Genomic DNA, 17,699 nt, shown 5'->3' on the forward strand with positions numbered 1-17,699 from the left:
AACATCGAAAGCATGGGGCGGAGTTTAAGCTGGCGCAGACTATGCGCAAATCCCGAGCTGAGCCCAAGCAGAGGCTCGCATCTCGTCGGGTAGTTAGTGTGATTACTTTGTAGCCTTCCTTCTGTTAATAGAGAAACAAAGCACATCTTTTAATGATATCCATACAAGATATATCTATAGATATCTTCACAAATATCTAACGTGAGCGGATCAAAGATTTGTCTTTTCGTAGTATTCGTTAAGCTATATACTCTAATTACGAAGACAGAAAGGATTAAACACAGACAAAACTAAACTACAGAAAATCTAAACAAACAGCTTTTCAGTGGTGACCAATGCAGCCTCAGACAACAGCTAGCGCCGAGAAACCACCTCGCGGCCTGCGCCCATGACCAGCTCCCAGGATGTAATCATATAGTCCAATCCGGCTCGCTTCGCTTTGCCAAACCAGTCCAAAACTGGGAAACCTGGTAGCAGGCGCACGGTATCGTCACGGTCAAAGCATTCCTGCAGGTCCTCGACCGCGATGCGAACAATAGCTTCGTGGTGCAGGATGCGTGGGTTGGATGCAGCCCCACTGTGGCCGATGTCAAGATCAGTTGAGCCAGCACCCGCTGAGGTGTGGAAGAGACTCTGGTGAATCGCCTGCACGACCTGATCCACGTGCCGGAGGTGGATTGCGCCGGTGACCCCGTCGAAGGCAGGCCTCAAGCGTAGACTCGCCGCGATAGTCACCAACTGGTCGAGCACCACGGCGGCGTCGGCGGTGGTATTACTGGTCGATGCTCTGTCACTAGCACGGGGAGTTGGCTCCGGGCGATGAATGAAAACAGGGATCCCGGTTGCCGCGGCGAATCGATGCAGGAACTTTTCAGCTGCCCACTTGCTGGACAGGTATCCATCGCTCCCATCCTGCGGCGGAAGGGCACCACTCTCGTCGAAAGAAGCGACAGCGCCAGAAGATAGAACGTGGAAGGGAACAGGACGACGTGTGGCTGTGGCGAGTTTCGCGAGCTCCTTGACTGAGTCGTAGTTGTCCGGCCGAAGCACCTCGTATTGGTCCCAGAGAGACCGGTTAGCCGCACAGTGGACAATAGCATCAACCTCGGCGACCAGAGTGGCATAGGCTTCATCCGAGAGGCCTAGATTTGGCTGAGAAACGTCTGATTGAATCAAGCTTAGTTTGGGGTCGGCATTTTCATTGTCGCCGTCACCGGGGAGCTGGCGAGCCAGGCAGTACACTCGAGAGACCTTCCGGTCATTGACCAAACTAGGAAGTAAATGGCGTCCTAGATACCCGCCAGAACCTGTCAACAACACTGTGATGGAATCAGAATCTCTTGTCAGACCTGCAATACTCGTTTCCAGGGGCTGCATCGCCCAGTGAGGAAGCCGAGTCTCAACTTCCCAGTCAATGGCCCCGCCCGAACGACTGGCTCTAATCACTGCAGTCATGGCCCTAAGAGTAGGAGCGCCCATCAGGGTCACAAGTTGTGGAGCGGCAGCAACTGATGTTTTCAACAGCTGCTGCAATTTCACCAGGAGAATGGAGTTGCCGCCAACCAAGAAGAAGTCGGATTCGGGTGTAAGCGGGCCGGGATCGAGCGGCATGACCTGACGCCAAAGCTCGCTCAGCTTCAGCTCGCTTTCAGTGAGCTGATCGGAAGCATTCTTTCCGTCTGCTGCCTTCTCGGTCGTTCCTTGCTCGACGGGCAATGCCTGGAGTGCGCGCCGGTCGACCTTCAGATGGGCAGTGCGGGGAATGTCATCTAGCGGCACGATGGCAGAAGGTCGCATGTATGGCGGGAGAGGTAAGCTGTACCGGATCGCCTGGATTGTTCTTTCCCGAGATTCTCTCGGGAAATCAGGTACGAAGACGACGTGTGCCGCCAAGAAGCCCTCCTCCCCGCTTCCGCGCAGCGTGACGACGGCTTGCGAGATGGCACCGCTGGCGTGCTTGACAATGGCTTTCTCGACCTCGACCAGCTCAACACGGAAACCTCGCAGCTTGACTTGAGAATCACCTTCGAGGCGACCGTCGCAGTACAGCGTGCCATCACTCATCAGGCGGCCCCGGTCACCGCTACGATACATAGTCGTCGAGGTCCCAAAGAAGGTGTCGGGAATAAACTTTTGCATCGTTGATTCTGGATTACCGAGATAGCCCGAAACCACGCATGGGCCGCCAATGACAATCTCACCAGCCACACCTGCTGGCACTGGTCGCAAGTCCTCGTCGACAATGACGCAGGTGTATCCTGGCAACATGAAGCCTGCTGGGAGGGGTTCAGGCAGTGATTGATAATTGAGCTCGAATTTCGTGGAGAAACATGTCGTCTCGGCGGGTCCGTAACCGGTGAAGGCGCGCAACTGTGAGAGGCCAAGATTACGGAATCCAAGAGCCACGCCGCGGCTCATGGCCTCGCCACCAGAGAACGCATGTCTCCAAGAGTCACAACGACTAAGGGTGTCAGCGGCGTACCGTAGCCACATATCGTACTCGGAGGGAGTGCTCGAGGTATAGGTGACCTTCTCGTCCAGCATGATCTTGCTTATTTCCATCGGATCGCCTCTATAGCGCGCGGGCACCACGTACAGACAGCCACCATTAGTCAATGCGGCTAGAGTCTGGTCGAGCGAAAAGTCGAAGCTGAATGCGCTTTGTTGAAGAACAACCAGATCAGGCGTTGCACCATAGATGTGGCTGTTTGCTTCGGCGTTAGCGATTAGATTCTGGTTCTTCATTATGATGCCCTTTGGCTCGCCAGTAGTTCCGCTGGTAAACAGCATGACGGCTGGAGCATCACGTTCTGCACAGTTGCGTGATACACCAGCCCACTTCGAAGTATCGGTACTGGAGAGCAGCACCTCAGTGGCATATCCGGCGCCAATAAGCGCGACCTTATCAGTTGTGGTGTGGTCCGTAAGCATGATCAAAGGTTGCGCCGCCTTGACAATGCTGGCGAGGCGAGGAATCGAATTCCTCAAATCGAGAGGCAAGTAAACACAACCCGCACGAAGAATCGCCAGCATTGAGCAAATCCAGTCCGCCGACGGTTCTTGGAAAACACCAACGACGGTACCCTGCTGAATCCCAGAGGATAAAAGCATATTTGTTATGCAATCAATGCGAGCGCCCATTTCCTTGTAAGTCAAGGCTACCCCATTCCCATCCTTTAGGGCAGGCCGTGCAGGTTGCTTCGCGATCAACTCATCGAGACGCTCACTTACTGTAGCTGGCCATTGGGTGTTGAGAGGAATACCTGCTCCGATCGCTAAGGCGGCCTGGATGTCAGAGGTAGACCATGCGGGTACATCTCCAACCATACCGTCCTCTGCGTTCGCCATGTATTCCAAGACACTGATATATGACCGAAGCAGCATGTCAGTGCTTTCTTTAGAATACAAGGTGCTTTGGAGTCGCAGGTGTATGATAGCAGGCATGTTCATATGTTCGTTGACATCCAAGATGAGGTCGTAACCCGTGCTTGTGTTGCGCCAGGCCGCATCACTGAGCTTACATTCTCCCAACGAAGAAAGGCCTTGGGCAACTTGTTTGTAATCAAGGAAGACCTGGAAGAGTGGGGTGTGATCATTCGAGCGCGGAATGTTGAGCTCTCGCAGGAGGACGTCAAATGGAACCTCGGAGTGGGACAGTGCACCATATGCCGTGTCACGAGCGTTCTGGATTATGGAAGCCAACTTAGTGTCTGCACTCCCTCGTTCGAAGCGCAGAGGCAGAAGGTTCAAAAAGAACCCTACGCTCTGGAGGAACCCGTCGTTCTTTCGGTTTGCATCCGCGATGCCGATGAAGATCTCTCGGGAGCTGCTCGGAAGCAAATTGAAGAGAAGAACCTGCAGCGCACCCAGGTAAACATGAAAAGAGGTAGACTTATGCTTTCGCGCCAAGTTGCGGATTTTGTCGTTGAGATCTTGTCCGATCTGGATTTTGGCCTCTTCCTGGGAGTACCTGGTCAGAGGCTGTCGTGTGGTTGACTTGGCAAACGGCAAGAGCTGAATGGGTTGCAAGTATGCCGAAGTAGGCGATAGTGTCTCCTTGAAGTAGCGAATGCTTTCGCTCGTCCCACCCAGTTCATGCAAACGTCTTTGCTGACTAGCAAATGATCGGTATTGCGACTCAACCGGCAAGGGTGGCAAGTGTTTCGTCCTGTAGGCGACGTCAAGATCCCGAAGTAGGACACTGAAACTATATCCATCGGCCATGATATGGTGCATAGAGATAATAATGAAGTGGACCTCATCGGATAAGGTCAGCAATAGCACCCTGGAGGTATCCATGCTGCTGAGATCCCATGTCTGATTACGGACCATTTCCAGCACCTGGTTCGCTTCATCTTCCGACGCGATGCCTTTATGGGACAATTTTAACATGGACTCAGACGCAATTGCCTGCATGGGCTCTTTCTTGCTGCCGTCACCTGCCCAGAAGAATCGGGTGCGCAGGATCTCGTGGCGCTTAGCAGTCATCCTGACAGCTTCTTCAAGATCCTCTACCCGGAGAGTACCAGTTAACTTGAACATGACTGCCATGTTGAAAGCTGTCTTGTCGGTCAAGTAATTGTCCAGGAAGTAGAATGAACTCTGACCGAACGACATAGGACAGACTACTTCGTCTTGCAACAATGGCTTTACTGCTTGAGCATCCGGCTCTTCAGCAACATTTTTGGCCTTCAGAGATGAGGACGACCCAGCACTCCCATCCTCCGCGAATGCTGGTGTGACCGTCCCTGATGTAGGTGTTCTTGGAGGTGTGTGTCCCGTGTCCGAGCTTCTGTCGCTGCTTGAGCTTGAACTTGACGAGATGTCGACGTTCGGCCGAGGGGCTTTCTCCTCCACCTTGGCAGCGGCTGCGGCTGGCTTTGAAGCCGGTTCACCTTTTTCTTTCTGACCAGCTTCAAGCTTGGAGATGTCGACAATAGAGCTGGGTAGCAACCTGACAGATTCCTCTAGTAGATCTGCAATAGAACTGCCGCCGAGGATTCTTAGGACAGGGAAGTCGACCCCTAGCTCCTTGAAGAACCACGAACGAACTTCAACAGCCATCAATGAGTCGATGCCTTGTTCAACAAACGTCACCTTGTCATTGATATCTGCATCAGATGATACCGCCAAGATACGTCTTAGCCGTGTGAGGAATGCATCTATATGGGGTAGGACACTGTCAGCAAAAGTTTATAGAGCAGATAAATGCCAACAAGGGGAGAAAAACACAAGCCACTAAAGACATACCTTTGATGATGGAAAATACAGCGACCTTGGTTTTAGCCGCTGCAAGCTGTGCTCTGACCGGCTGATTATGGGAAGCATTTCCCATGGATGCCTGCTCCTCGGGACGTTCTAAGATATAATGGCCGAACTTGGGGTCTCTGAAGAACTGGTCAGATGCCTGATCACCGAGGTGAAGCGGCGACACTCCGGTAACGAGTTCCCCTGGCCCAGGGTGGGCAGGGTTACCAATCAGTATCGCCTCAGCGAAGGCATAATGAAGATCCTGTTCGGACATGGGTCTGTAGCCCATCTTTGTGAAAGTGAACTCGTCGACGACATTGTCTCGCTCAACATAGCCAATGCCGATGATGGAGCTGATATCTATGGATGAGGCAGCCAGACCACGTTTCTTTCGCTGCGCCGCAAGCGCACTCATAAACTGGTTGGCAGCGGCATAATTACTCTGTCCACTGTTTCCCAGGACGGCTGTGGTTGAAGAGAAATAGACAAAGAAGTCCAATGGGGTATCATGGAACAGTTCGTCCAAGATGAGCGATCCAAGAACCTTGGGGTTGGTAACAGCCATGAAGTCTTCGTAGGGCATCTTGTCAAAGAGGTTGTCCCTAAGCACCATAGCGCCATTTGCGACTCCTGCCAGTGGGGGCATGGTCTTGACAATCGTTTCATAACATTCTCGTGCCGATTCGCGGTTGGTCACATCCATGGGAAGTATCTTGACCATCGCTCCCATGTGCTCCATGAGCCGGTTGAACTTGGGATTGATCTTGGGCCGTCGACTTGTGAGCACCACGTGCTTCGCGCCATGAGCCACCATCCACTTGCAGAGGGATTGCCCTAGCTCTCCAGATAGACCAACCAAGAGATATGTTCTTTTCGCGTGAAATAGAGTTCCCTCATCAATGGGGCGGACCACGGCCTGAACGGACGGCCCGGTACAATCAACGAGGGAAAAGTGACCTGTAGGCGGCCCAGAGTGGTTTGTGACATCCTTCAGTTGGATGACTGGGATGTCCTTTGCCGCTTCGGCGTATGAACCGATATGGTCATAAGCTTGCTTCAACACGTCGGTGACTTCTTCCCTGGAAACGGATGCCCGAAGTTCCGTTCTGGCATAGAGCACAGTAGCAGGGTCAATGATCTGACAGCTTCGCGGCAGGCACCTCACAATAACACGAGCTGCCTCGGATTTCGCAGAAAGATCGAGGAACTTTGTAGTCGTAGAGGGCAAAATGTCTCTCACGACACGCTCAGGGAAGTTCTTGTTCACAAACAGCCATTCTTTCCCAGGGTTCTTCTCGGAAGTGGTGATCTGCAATCCGATCGACCTGCTACCAAGCAGGTTTTGCAAGATATCTACCACGTATGGATGGGGCTCATGAACAACAAGCATGTCTCCAGTGCTGGCGAGTTGACTGATGCTATGGGCCACCAGGTAGGATGAGATGGCACTAAGCATGGCGACGGGGTCAGTCTGGCGGTCTAGGGTAATGCACCAGTCTGCGGGAACCATTGCGGGTGATTGCAGTGTTGGGGAAACAGCAAAGAGTGTTTCCTGGGTGCGAATGTCCACCCCGACACAAAGCCTGAGGTGTGCTCCGCTGACGATACTGAGTGTTGACAAGAAGAAATGCGTCACACGGATTGTTCTAGTTTCACAGCTGAAAGGCAGAGCAGGGTGCATATGCAATGGAGAGTGGCGCTGCACTTCCCGAATACCCTCTTCCATGGTAAAGGTGAGTGAAGTGTGTTGGGGATCAACCTCATCCGTCACAACTCGGCGTGCGGTATTATACCTCTTGTTGCTGGCTTCACAAGGGTACAATCTCGGAATCAGCTTGGTGGCGTTCTCGATGTACACTTCTGGCTCCAGGGACCACATTAGCTCCTCGGCCGGTAGCCCTGTGGACCACTTGCCAAGCATCTCTAGACGGAGCAGATGCTCTGCGATCAGATTACCCGTGTCTTTCGTTATATGATCAACATCTAGTATCTGCAGAGTAATATTGGGATACTCTGACCGCATGCAACGGGCGATGCCGTTCATCATCTGGGAGTGTGGATTTTCCGCTCTCGCTCCCGTACTGACCCAGAGAATGTTCTTTGCGCGGCGCCAGATTGTCTTCAAAGCTTCAAACTTTTGGAAGGTGCTCGTAGCAAAGATGGGCTGGTCTAGCTCCGCCAGTGAGAGAAGCGTGCTGCCCTCGACCAGGTTACCCGGGCTGAGCTCTTCAATGGAGAGAACTCGCTGGACTTGAGCGAACATAGGGCGCAAGAGAGAAATGAGCTGTCCACACACGCGGTGCGTCCCGAACTTCGTTCCCCCAACCACCACAAGACAGGGAGCGGTCGGAACAGGAAGCTGCATCGGATGGCTAAGCGGTTCACGAAGCATCTGGACTCGCTCGTCCACAGCCTGGGCGCAGAACACATGCAGGGGAATAAGTGGGTGAATAGTGGGGGTCGAGGTTTCGATGCCGCCAAATCCACAGCTACCGAGCAAGTTATCCCATTGCGGTAGGGTAAGCGTGGGTCCGAGTTCTCGCCCAGTTTCCGCTCCTAGCCACCACCCTGGCAGACTTCCAAATGTCAATCCGACACGGAGAGTGCTGTTGTCCACGATTTCCAAAATGATCAAATAACCTCCCGGTTTCAAGAGCCGACGGACGTTCTGCATCATCTTCTCCATGTCCACTGTGGCATGCAACACGTTAGATCCGATGACAATGTCGTAGGATCCCTCAACGAAATCCTGCGACTCCGGTGTCTGATCCATGTCAAAGGTTTTGAACACCATGCGGTCTTCGAAGTCCTTGAAAAGATCTTGTGCTTGTCCGAAAAAGCTACTAGAAACATCAGTATACGTGTAGGTGGAAAAGGCCGATCCCAATGTCTGTAGGATTCTCTTCGTCGAACCACCCGTTCCAGCACCTGCCGAGTTGTTAGAGCCTTATTGATTGTAAGCAGTGGGATGCGCATACCAATTTCGAAAATATTCATGCGAGGATACCGATGGGCTATTTGGCCAACCATGCGTGCTATAGAGTCGTTGATCGGATTAAGACCGAAGCCATCCTCATAGATCCTATCCAACATCGAATCCTTCACCATGTGCTCAAGGATACTGGCCCCTGAGCGAACTGTCTCGGGAAGGTTGCTACCGACGGATTGCAAAAGGCGAACGGAGTTGTTGTCGTAATGCCTAGACATATTGATTAGAAAGTCCTTGGCATGTATGCCATCTGAGCAAACTTACTTGGCGATCAGTTTGTTGATAAAATCTTCTGTGTCATACTGAGCGCTTGCCGGGATGTACGGATTCTCCCCTTTGATAACCGGAGGTACCATGCGCGCTGCGTAGTTGAGAAGATGACGGTAATGTGGCAGCGACCTGTCCACATCCTCTTTGGTGACAAGCTCCAGAAGTCGACGGAGATAGTAGAAGGAAATTCGCTCCTCGTCAATACCCAGTTCAAAGTCGGCACGACTGTAAGCATCTGGCAACGCTGCAGCATCACCATCGGGGCTTGCGAGTTTGTAGTCAAACCTCGAGAATAGAACCGCGTCGTTGCTCGGGACGGCGGGAGCCAGAGGAACAAGATCTGTCCCCTCCATCTGCAAAAATGCCTGATTGGACTCACCAGCGAACAGATGAACATCAGCAGAGATCTTAGCGCTCTTATCCTGCTTGCTAACGGTGAGGTATCGCAGCTCAGTCTGCTTCCCAATGCCAATAGGACTGAAATAAGGATTGACTAGCACCGAACGAATACCTGTAGGAAGGTGTAGACCCCACAGTCTCTCGTCACCAGGGCAGCAGAATGCGGCGAATCCAGTTTGTAGAGCCGTATCTAGCATGCCGGGATGAACGATAAGCTGATCTTCCCACTGCATGCCCGATTGATCCCTGATCGTTCCGACGGCATAATCGGCCTTGCGTCGGATGTTGGTGGTACCTCGGAAAGGCGGCGCATAGTTGTACCCAAGGCCAGACAGGAATTTGTAGAATCGCTCCGGGTCAAGCTCGTTGAGGTTCAGGTCGTCAATCTCTTGGCTGCTGAGAATCCCAGCCTCGGGCGTCGCGAATGTCACTTCCACCGTACCGTTGGCGCTGGCTATCATGGGCTTGCTTTCATGTGGCGCCCCCGAGAAGCACGAAAACTGAGCCGTAATGGCCTCCTTAGTGCGGCTGACAATATGAAGGTCAACCAAGGTCTCAACCTCAGGGCTGTCATCGCTGAAAACAAGGGCTCGGTGAATGCGAAGGTCTCGAACAGCGATTAGACCCATGTTTGAGCGCCCAACATAGTCACCGATAGCCTCAATGGCCATGCAAAGATAGCCAGTAGCAGGTAAAGTGATTTGATTTTCGATTTGATGGCCTGCCATCCAGGGAATCTCCCTTGGGCTCAGAATATTCCGCCATTGAGCGAGCTCAGAGGTCTCACGATCGTGACACCGCCTACCTAACAGAGGATGCGGTGTCCCCTGGGTATCCCGGTAGATTCCTGATACTCGGGACAAAGACATGAATTGCCTAGAGTGATCGAAAGGATACTTGGGTAGATTAGTCAAGAACTGTCGAGCTGTGGAGCTCTGCGAGATTGCCCTCTCATAGCTGACAAAGTCGACGGACCCTGGCCCCAGGTGAGTCCAGATAAATCCGAGAGCGTCGGAGTAGGCGTCGACATCATTACCGCCCCGTCTCAATACTCCAGAGTATGGAGGCCGCTCTCCACAAATGTCCTCGATTGTATCGAGACAAGGGGTCTTGAGCACAGGATGAGGCCCCACCTCAATCACTATATCAAACGGACCGCTCTCATCCCATGCGGTGGTGACGGCGGGAGCGAAAAGTACAGGATTCGCCATGTTGTCAATCCAGTATTGTGCTCCTAAGTGGTCGAGACCCATGACCCTGCCCTTGTACACACTAGAGTACCACTTGGTCCCAGTCGGAATGGGACTATCGGGTTGGAATTGTACCAGGGCTTCCCGATACGGCTCACAGCACGGCTTAACGTGCATTGAGTGATAGGCTGTGTCAACCTTTAGTTGACGGGCAAACTTACCTTCATCCTTGAATATCTCTATAGCCTCCATGATAGCATCTTCGTCACCTGACAGGGTAATACTGGATGGTGAGTTCTGGGCAGCAACTTGGATTCGTCCCTCGAAATCCTCGAGCTCGCAGAACTCGGTCGCGTCCTCAAAGGTCGTGCCCACAGCCATCACTAGAGTTCGTCAGCTTCTTAACATCGTTCCTCTGGAATTAAGGCCGTGAAATACTTACTAGAACCCTTACTACCGTTGGGGGACTTGGCCAAGTGGGCGTAAAGCCCTCTGTAGTACGCAGCTCGAATGGCATCACGGCCAGAGAGAAGGCCAGCAGCGTATGCGGCTCCGATTTCACCTATTCCAATGAGCCCCCTGGTCGTGAGCAATCCATGTGTGTTGGTCTATACATACCAGACGAGTGCCCAACGACCGTGTGCAGGTTGACACCAGCAAACCTGAGTAGATCGACAAGTACGATCTGGACTGCAGTGCAGACCGGCTGCGAAACCGCCGCCTCGTTCATCCTCGAAACCTCTGGGTCAGCAAGAATTAATTCTTGAAGAGTCCATTGCGGACGTTGGCTTGCAGGCGCCTCGGCCAATGCTCTGTCAAGCTCCGACAATCGCTGGGTCACAAACGGGGATTTGTGGATCAGTTGAGCTCCCATTTTTGCCCATTGAGAACCCTGACCAGTGAAGACACCCAAGACTTTTGGAGACGACTTTGCAAGCTGTCTCGTACCGATGGTACTGTCAACCTTGCTATCAACGATGTCACTTATCTGTTCGCATAAGCTTTCTCTGGTCGACGCCGTAATAGCAACTCGATACGGTAGAGTTGATGTTCGTGATTGCAAGCTGTATGCCAGGTCACTTAGATCCACAGGCTGATTCAATTGCAGGTAGGCAAGATAGGACGAAAGCAACGCCCGTAAGGAGGACTCAGAAGCCGCCGAGAAAATGAAAGGGCTGAAAAGAAGTGCTGAGCTGCACTTAGTCTGCTCCTGCTCTGGTTCGCTATTGGGCGCCTCGTATGCCTCAAGGATGGCATGGGCGTTAGTGCCACCAAATCCTGTTGAGTTTGTTAAGATGAATTCACTTCATGATATTAAGGATTCAATACATACCAAAGCTGTTAATGCTCGCCCGTCGGGGCTGTCCTGTGTGTGTGTCCGGCCAAGGGATACACTTCGTGGGAACCTCCAAGTGGTGGTAGTAAGGTTCCAGCCTTGGGTTTAGCGTCTGGAAATGCATATTGGGGGGTATAAGCTTGTTCTGAAGGGCCAAGGAGGTACCAATAAGACTAGCCAGGCCAGCTGTGCCTTCAGTGTGCCCTATGACCGTCTTGATAGAGCCAACATAGAGCTTGTCGTCAAAATTGTCGTGTGGATAGAATGCCTCCGAGATTGCCTGGGCTTCCTGAGGATCGCCAGCAGCCGTCCCAGTCCCGTGGGCATGGAAAAATTGCGGTCGGTCCTCAATCTTGCTAATGTCAAGGCCGGCCCGAAGATAGGTGTTCCGTATTAAAGCAGCCTGTGCTCTTCCGCTTGGCATAGTAAGTCCCGGAGTTCGGCCATCTTGGTTAACACCAGTGCCTCGAATGATGCACTCGATATGATCATTGTCACGAATTGCCGCGCTGAGCGGTTTCAGAACCACGGCTGCAATTCCCTCACCACGGGCATATCCATCAACGTCTTTATCCCACATTCGTGACCTGCCTTCAGGAGAGAGCATAGAAAGCTTGCTCTCGGCCACATACATAGCTGCAAGTCAAGGCCGTTAATGCTTGCTGAATTTTTATAGTAGCCACGGTCATAGTAATCACATACCTGGACTGAGGATCAAGTTGGCTCCTGCGGCGATAGCAACATTGGATTCGCCACTTTGAAGGGTCTGGATAGCTTGGTGGACGGCAACAAGACTTGACGAGCAAGCCGTGTCAATCGTCATACACGGACCATGCCAGTCAAAGTAATACGAGATCCGGTTCGACATAATACTGCGCGCCGTTCCTGTGGCTCCGTACTGGGGGTAGCTTTCCATGTCTCTTGACACCATGCCATCCCAGTCACCGCACATAACACCGACAAAAACAGAGGTGGGCGAGCCGCGGAGCCCCTCAACAGTCTGTCCCGCGGCACAGAGCGAGTCATAGACGGTTTCCATAAGCATCCTCTGCTGAGGATCAATAGCCTCCGCCTCGCCTGCCGGAATATTGAAGAACCCGTTATCGAAGGCGGCTGGGTCTTCTTCGAGAAAATATGAATGACGGACATTAGACGTCCCGTGATGCTTCCCATCTTGATGGTAAAATGCATCCGCATTGAATCTGTCTTGGGGAACTTTGCGGAGGAGGTCTCGTGGTTGTTTCAGAAGCTCCCAGAGCTTTGAAGGGGTATCGGACTCCCCAGGGAACCGGCACGCGCTGCCGATGAGGGCGATGGGTTCAGTGTTTGTCATGTTGTACAGAAGATCGAGTTCCACGCGGAAAGAAAGAAAAGAGGTCAATCTGCGCAAGGACTCAATCCAGGGCAGTACTCAAGGTATTAATGCCAGCACCTCGCACATGGGGTTTATGAGCCGTTGATATCGAACTGCCGTTTGTATGCTCACAGTTACTTGACACGTCAGACGGAATAGGATTTTTGCGTCTGCTCCGGGTTTCTAGACCCATTGACTGCATAATCCGGAAATGCAATGTCACAATCGAAATCGTCTCAGCCTATTTTGCTACCGATTGTTCGGAGTTTCGCGGTTTCGATGTCAAACATGGTGAGACTCACGCCGACTTGACAAGGGAATGCATCCTTTCCGCCGCCAACAGGCGATCCGGCCCCCAAATACGTCATTTGAATCCTGCAGCTATCTGTAGACCGGATCAAGTCAATTTTGCGAGTGAGGTGATCGCGGATGATATTTGGTGTCGCTAACACTGATGCCGGAGATTCTCGGGGTTTTTCGGCCACACGGCTAATCCTCAGTGCGAAGCTATTCACAAAAAGCACAAATCACCCTGAATGAAACCACGACTATCGCCTACGAGATGATAAGCTTTTGAGACCAGTTTAGCAAGATGCCAGGCCTTCTGCAATCAGCGTTGGTAGGAACCACCGATGGACAGATTCGTCTCCGCGACGACAGCCCGGTCCCGGGGGTGAGTGGAAATACGGTTCTTATCAAAGTCAAGACGGTATCGATCAACCCCGTCGATTCCAAGATGGAGGGTGCCTACGTGACTGCCGGCGCTGTGGCAGGATGCGACGTTGCCGGTGTGGTCGAGCAAGTCGGTCCTGAAGTCCATGGGGTGAAAGTCGGCGATCGCGTTTCCACGTCCGTTATGGGAATGAACCCCCTCAAGCCGACCGTTGGTGCTTTTGCCGAATACACAACCGCTCATGATCGCCTTTTGTTAAAGCTTCCACCGTCCACCAGTTTTGAAGAAGGGGCCGCTCTCCCCACCAGTTTCCTGACAGCCGGCTTGGCCCTGTTCCAGAACCTCGGGCTCCCCGGTCATCCTTTCGAACCCAACAAGACACCAATCAGGGTGCTGGTGTACGGCGGTTCTTCCGCCACAGGCACTGCAGCAATCCAGCTGCTCAAGCTCGCCGGCTTCGAGGTCCTCACCACATGTTCCCCTCATAACTTCGACCTCGTCCGAGGATACGGCGCGGACACGGTGTTCGACTATAAGGCGCCCGACTGCGCCGCCGAGATCAAGAAACACACGCGCAACGGGCTCAAATATGTTCTGGACTGTATTTCCAATCTGTCCAGCATGCAATTTTGCTACCAGGCCATGGGCCGCTCCGGGGGCAAATACACGGCGCTGGAGCCTTACCCCGCGTCGATCGCCAAGACACGCACTGTCATCAAAGCCGACTGGATCTTAGCGTTACAGGTCCTCGGCCACGAAATTGCTTGGCCCGAACCGCACGGTCGCCCGGCCGACGACGCCATCACCGATTTCGGCACTGCTTGGACTGCGACCTTGAACGAGTTGCTGGCCAAGGGGCTGATCCGGTCCCATCCGCTTATTGTGCGGGAAGGAGGGCTTGGCAGAATCCTCGAAGGCATTCAAGATGTTCGATCGAAGAAGATCTCAGGGAAAAAGCTTGTGTATACTCTGTGAATCGCGATTCGGGCAGAATAGACTCGCTTCGTTCGCCAGGCGGGAGATGGTGTGTATTAGATAGGTGCTATTCGGTAAAACATAGTTAATGAATGAATACTCCGTCGCCAGCCTGGTGAAGTCTCTCATTCCGTTGTGAATCCCTGAACAGTGTGGTTCCCGCTTGCAAGTCGCGTTGCCGCTCGGCAGTCTCCTTCGCCTGGCGATAGACAGCCCATGCGTCAGTGTACGCATACAATTCCTTCACGCCAGGAACGTGGCTTGCACCGAAGAGATTGATAACAGCTGATGCGAGAATGTCTTCCGGTAAACTCATCAAAGACGAAGGTAGAAAATTGTTTGCGATGGGGGACGTGGAGAAGTAGAGTCGCGTCGACTAGTTTACTGTTTACTACGTGGTAATTCTGCCGCCCATGTCCGCCTGTAGCCCACGGCCGGGTAGATTGTCTCCGGCATAGGTACTCATTGCATATCATAAGACCCTCGGGGCAACGAAATCACTGAGTGTAAAGAGTCTGAAACACAATGATAGATTTACGAAGTAAGTCTAGGTCGCGGCAAGAGAGACACGATTCCGCGTGGACATTACTCAGAAAAACGTCGTCTTCTCACCCTGTGCCTTTGATTGCTCTATTCCTAGAACAAACTATCTTTTGAGCCCACTCAATTCCGATGTCCGAGCAGAAAACACTAATCCGAGTCCATGCCTTGATCAAGGGATTCGGAACGAGAACCCTACACATTGGAATTCGGGATGCAATCAAGCGTTTCCAAGGTCTTTGGTTGTATTCTAGGCACCAGGATATATCCTGTGTAAGTTCTGGTCTCGTCTACCCCTGGTTCTAATCCGTGTGGATACATCATTCGAGGCCTCCTCAACCACGAGCTCTCCACCGTCTTCAATGAGCCATCCTATCGGATACTCTTGAAAACTCAAGAGATAATTGTCAATAGCAGTCAGAGTTTGCACGATTACAGGGGTTGGATCGTAATCCAAAGCCTGCAGGGCTGATATCAAGCACTGTATTCAACATATTAGTATATCGCGGGTTCGGAAGGAAGGAAACACTGCCAGGTGATTTTATAATGATACAATCAATCATCTTGACTAAGTTTCGACGTCATAGAAGCAATTCTGCTCCCTTTTGGACAAGCAAAAATTGAGACACAGCTTACAACTTAGTTGAATCGACCTAATATCGCACCGTTTCTACCTGAAACCTCGAGTTATCATCTCTACTAAGATCAGCAGTGGCTATGCTGCCTCATTCGGGATGAAATACCTTTCCTCCTCTTCAGACCCAGGTAACCCACCTCAGTTGCATAGCAAATGTTTTGAACCCCAACGTCATAGTAGCAATATATCCTATGAGCAAGATTGTACTGTGCATCCCGTGGTGATCGAAGCCTGCTCTGTCTTTGCACCATCTATCATCCTTCTTACCGAAGGTGCGAGCAGCTCGTTACGAGACGCAAAATCAAACCCGAACATGATCGGGCCGGACAGGCACCTCAGCTGTCTGAGAAGCCTTGATCGTCGATTTATCCAGATGTAATGGTGTTTTTACAGTAGCATTTTAGTTGAATATGAGTGTGCTCTTCCATGAGATCTCTCGCTGCATTGGAGATAGTCTACAAGCAATCAGTTCGAGAAGACTCGATTCAGAATTAGCACGGGTTTAATGTAATCCTCTTCTCGCTAAACCCTCAAAACCTCGACTCAGGGCGGGGTTCAAACTCAATGCTCTTTATCATTTGTCGAACAACTTCGGGTCTTGTGCAAAGATCTTGATACAGACCCACCTATTCCCGAGGACCAAATTGCTTGACGGAATGAGGTGGGTCTACTCTGTCGACCAGGGTATGGCGTAGTTGTTTGTGCTCACTTGGAGTGTTAAGCATTCGTGGACATGAAGAGGCATTATAAGAAGGGACCTGACTGCGAGGGCTTCAACTCTCATCCAAAGCCTTTAGACCTTTGGCCGAGATTAGATTCTACCCATCAAAAGCCCATTCCTCTCTTCCACGGCAATATGATTATATCATGCCGCTGCACACCAAAGGTGCGTTGGAGGGGTACCGGCGAATCAGCTCGCGGGAGAAGTGGCTTCGCATCGACGACACACAGGAGTGAAACGATATATACAATCCCCTGTGGGAAGAAGGTGCGCTCCAGTTCTTGGACTACTATCTGAAGGCGAGTCAGAATGGCTGGAACATGACCCCCCGGGTACGTGTGGCCATCACCGACACGGGGGGCTCCAATCGCCGAGCCAAACTCAATGAATGGCCCATTGAACAGACAGAACACGTTAAGGTCTACCTCGACGCGGACCGGCACACCCTTTCACGCAACGGCAGTTCATGCCAGGCCAAGACAACCTACCGTGGCAGCACCGGCAAGACCACGTTCGTCACCACCTTTGCCGAAGATACGCAACTGCTCGGGTACTTCTCAGGGCATATATTCATGGAAGCCGACGGCGCCGACGACATGGACCTGTTCTTGACCCTCGAAAAGCTTGACCGAGACGGAAATCTCCTGACGCCTCTGCTAGCGTGCACCGTCGATCTCGAAAGCCAGTGCATCTCCGCAGCTGGGTCGACTCGGGGCACCCAGGCTTGTCTTCGAGTATCCCTTCGCGTCGTCGGCCGCCAGGAGTCGACAAGCTTCTTCCCAGTCCAGACCTATGGGTCTCCGCAGAAACTGGCCGCGGGCCAGATGGTTCCTATTGATGGGGCCTTTATTCCTAGCGCGTATTACTTTCACGCCGGACAGAAGTTGCGCTTGGTAATCTCGGGTCAGTCCGACAGCGGGGTCTCTGCCATTAATATGGATCCCACATAGTGCATACCGGAGGAAACTACCAATGCTATATTCAAATCCCTGTTGATCCTCACTGAATCTGGGTTGCGGTGATTGTAGGTCCGGGCAAATTGCTTGTAGAACAGATACTAGTACAGCCATGTGACTGTTAGCAAGGAGACTAGTCCAAGAAATCAACAGCTCAAGTATTGTATGATGGGACGTATGCTAAGAAATCGAGCCCATGCAGTGATCTATACAGGTTGCTGCGAGACGACTCAAATTAGAGAAGGCGCTATACCTAAGCAGGGACGCTATACTACTCCAGGTAATTCGTCGCGGCCTGGGCCCCCGGGCCTTTCCGTACCGTGCCCCCGCGGAATAAACTAAGAAAACGTGGGCTGATTTGAGGCTCCGCGGACGAACACTTTCTATGCGGAGATTTTCGGCCTTTCTC

The 17,699-nt window shown here is 52.2% G+C and overlaps 3 protein-coding genes across 3 annotated transcripts; 2 read left to right on the forward strand and 1 right to left on the reverse strand.

The window, feature by feature from the left end:
- Positions 1–278: 278 nt before the first annotated feature.
- BO97DRAFT_370420 (lovastatin nonaketide synthase) lies at positions 279–12,767 on the reverse strand (the record flags this gene model as incomplete). The annotated part of the gene is made up of 8 exons (XM_025692773.1): positions 279–5,162; positions 5,251–8,178; positions 8,229–8,449; positions 8,504–10,481; positions 10,541–10,660; positions 10,717–11,376; positions 11,432–12,070; positions 12,137–12,767. 8 exons carry the CDS (start codon positions 12,765–12,767, stop codon positions 355–357), a joined length of 11,985 nt encoding a protein of 3,994 aa, XP_025550637.1. The 3' UTR covers positions 279–354.
- A 580-nt stretch (positions 12,768–13,347) lies between these two features.
- On the forward strand, positions 13,348–14,504 carry BO97DRAFT_406145 (zinc-binding alcohol dehydrogenase family protein). Its single transcript, XM_025695351.1, has one exon. The coding sequence runs from the start codon at positions 13,381–13,383 to the stop codon at positions 14,434–14,436; it is 1,056 nt and encodes a 351-aa protein (XP_025550638.1). The 5' UTR covers positions 13,348–13,380; the 3' UTR covers positions 14,437–14,504.
- A 1,976-nt stretch (positions 14,505–16,480) lies between these two features.
- On the forward strand, positions 16,481–17,284 carry BO97DRAFT_415070 (galactose-binding like protein; the record flags this gene model as incomplete). The annotated part of the gene is made up of 2 exons (XM_025696371.1): positions 16,481–16,499; positions 16,599–17,284. 2 exons carry the CDS (start codon positions 16,481–16,483, stop codon positions 17,282–17,284), a joined length of 705 nt encoding a protein of 234 aa, XP_025550639.1.
- Between the last annotated feature and the right edge of the window lie 415 nt (positions 17,285–17,699).

Source organism: Aspergillus homomorphus (genome assembly GCF_003184865.1).
Source record: "Aspergillus homomorphus CBS 101889 unplaced genomic scaffold BO97scaffold_22, whole genome shotgun sequence".
Lineage (NCBI taxonomy): Eukaryota > Fungi > Ascomycota > Eurotiomycetes > Eurotiales > Aspergillaceae > Aspergillus > Aspergillus homomorphus.

What these genes read in the sequence shown, in the direction of transcription:
- BO97DRAFT_406145 (XM_025695351.1), top strand. Translation starts at nt 13,381, where the DNA reads ATGCCAGGCCTTCTGCAATCAGCGTTGGTAGGAACCACCGATGGACAG.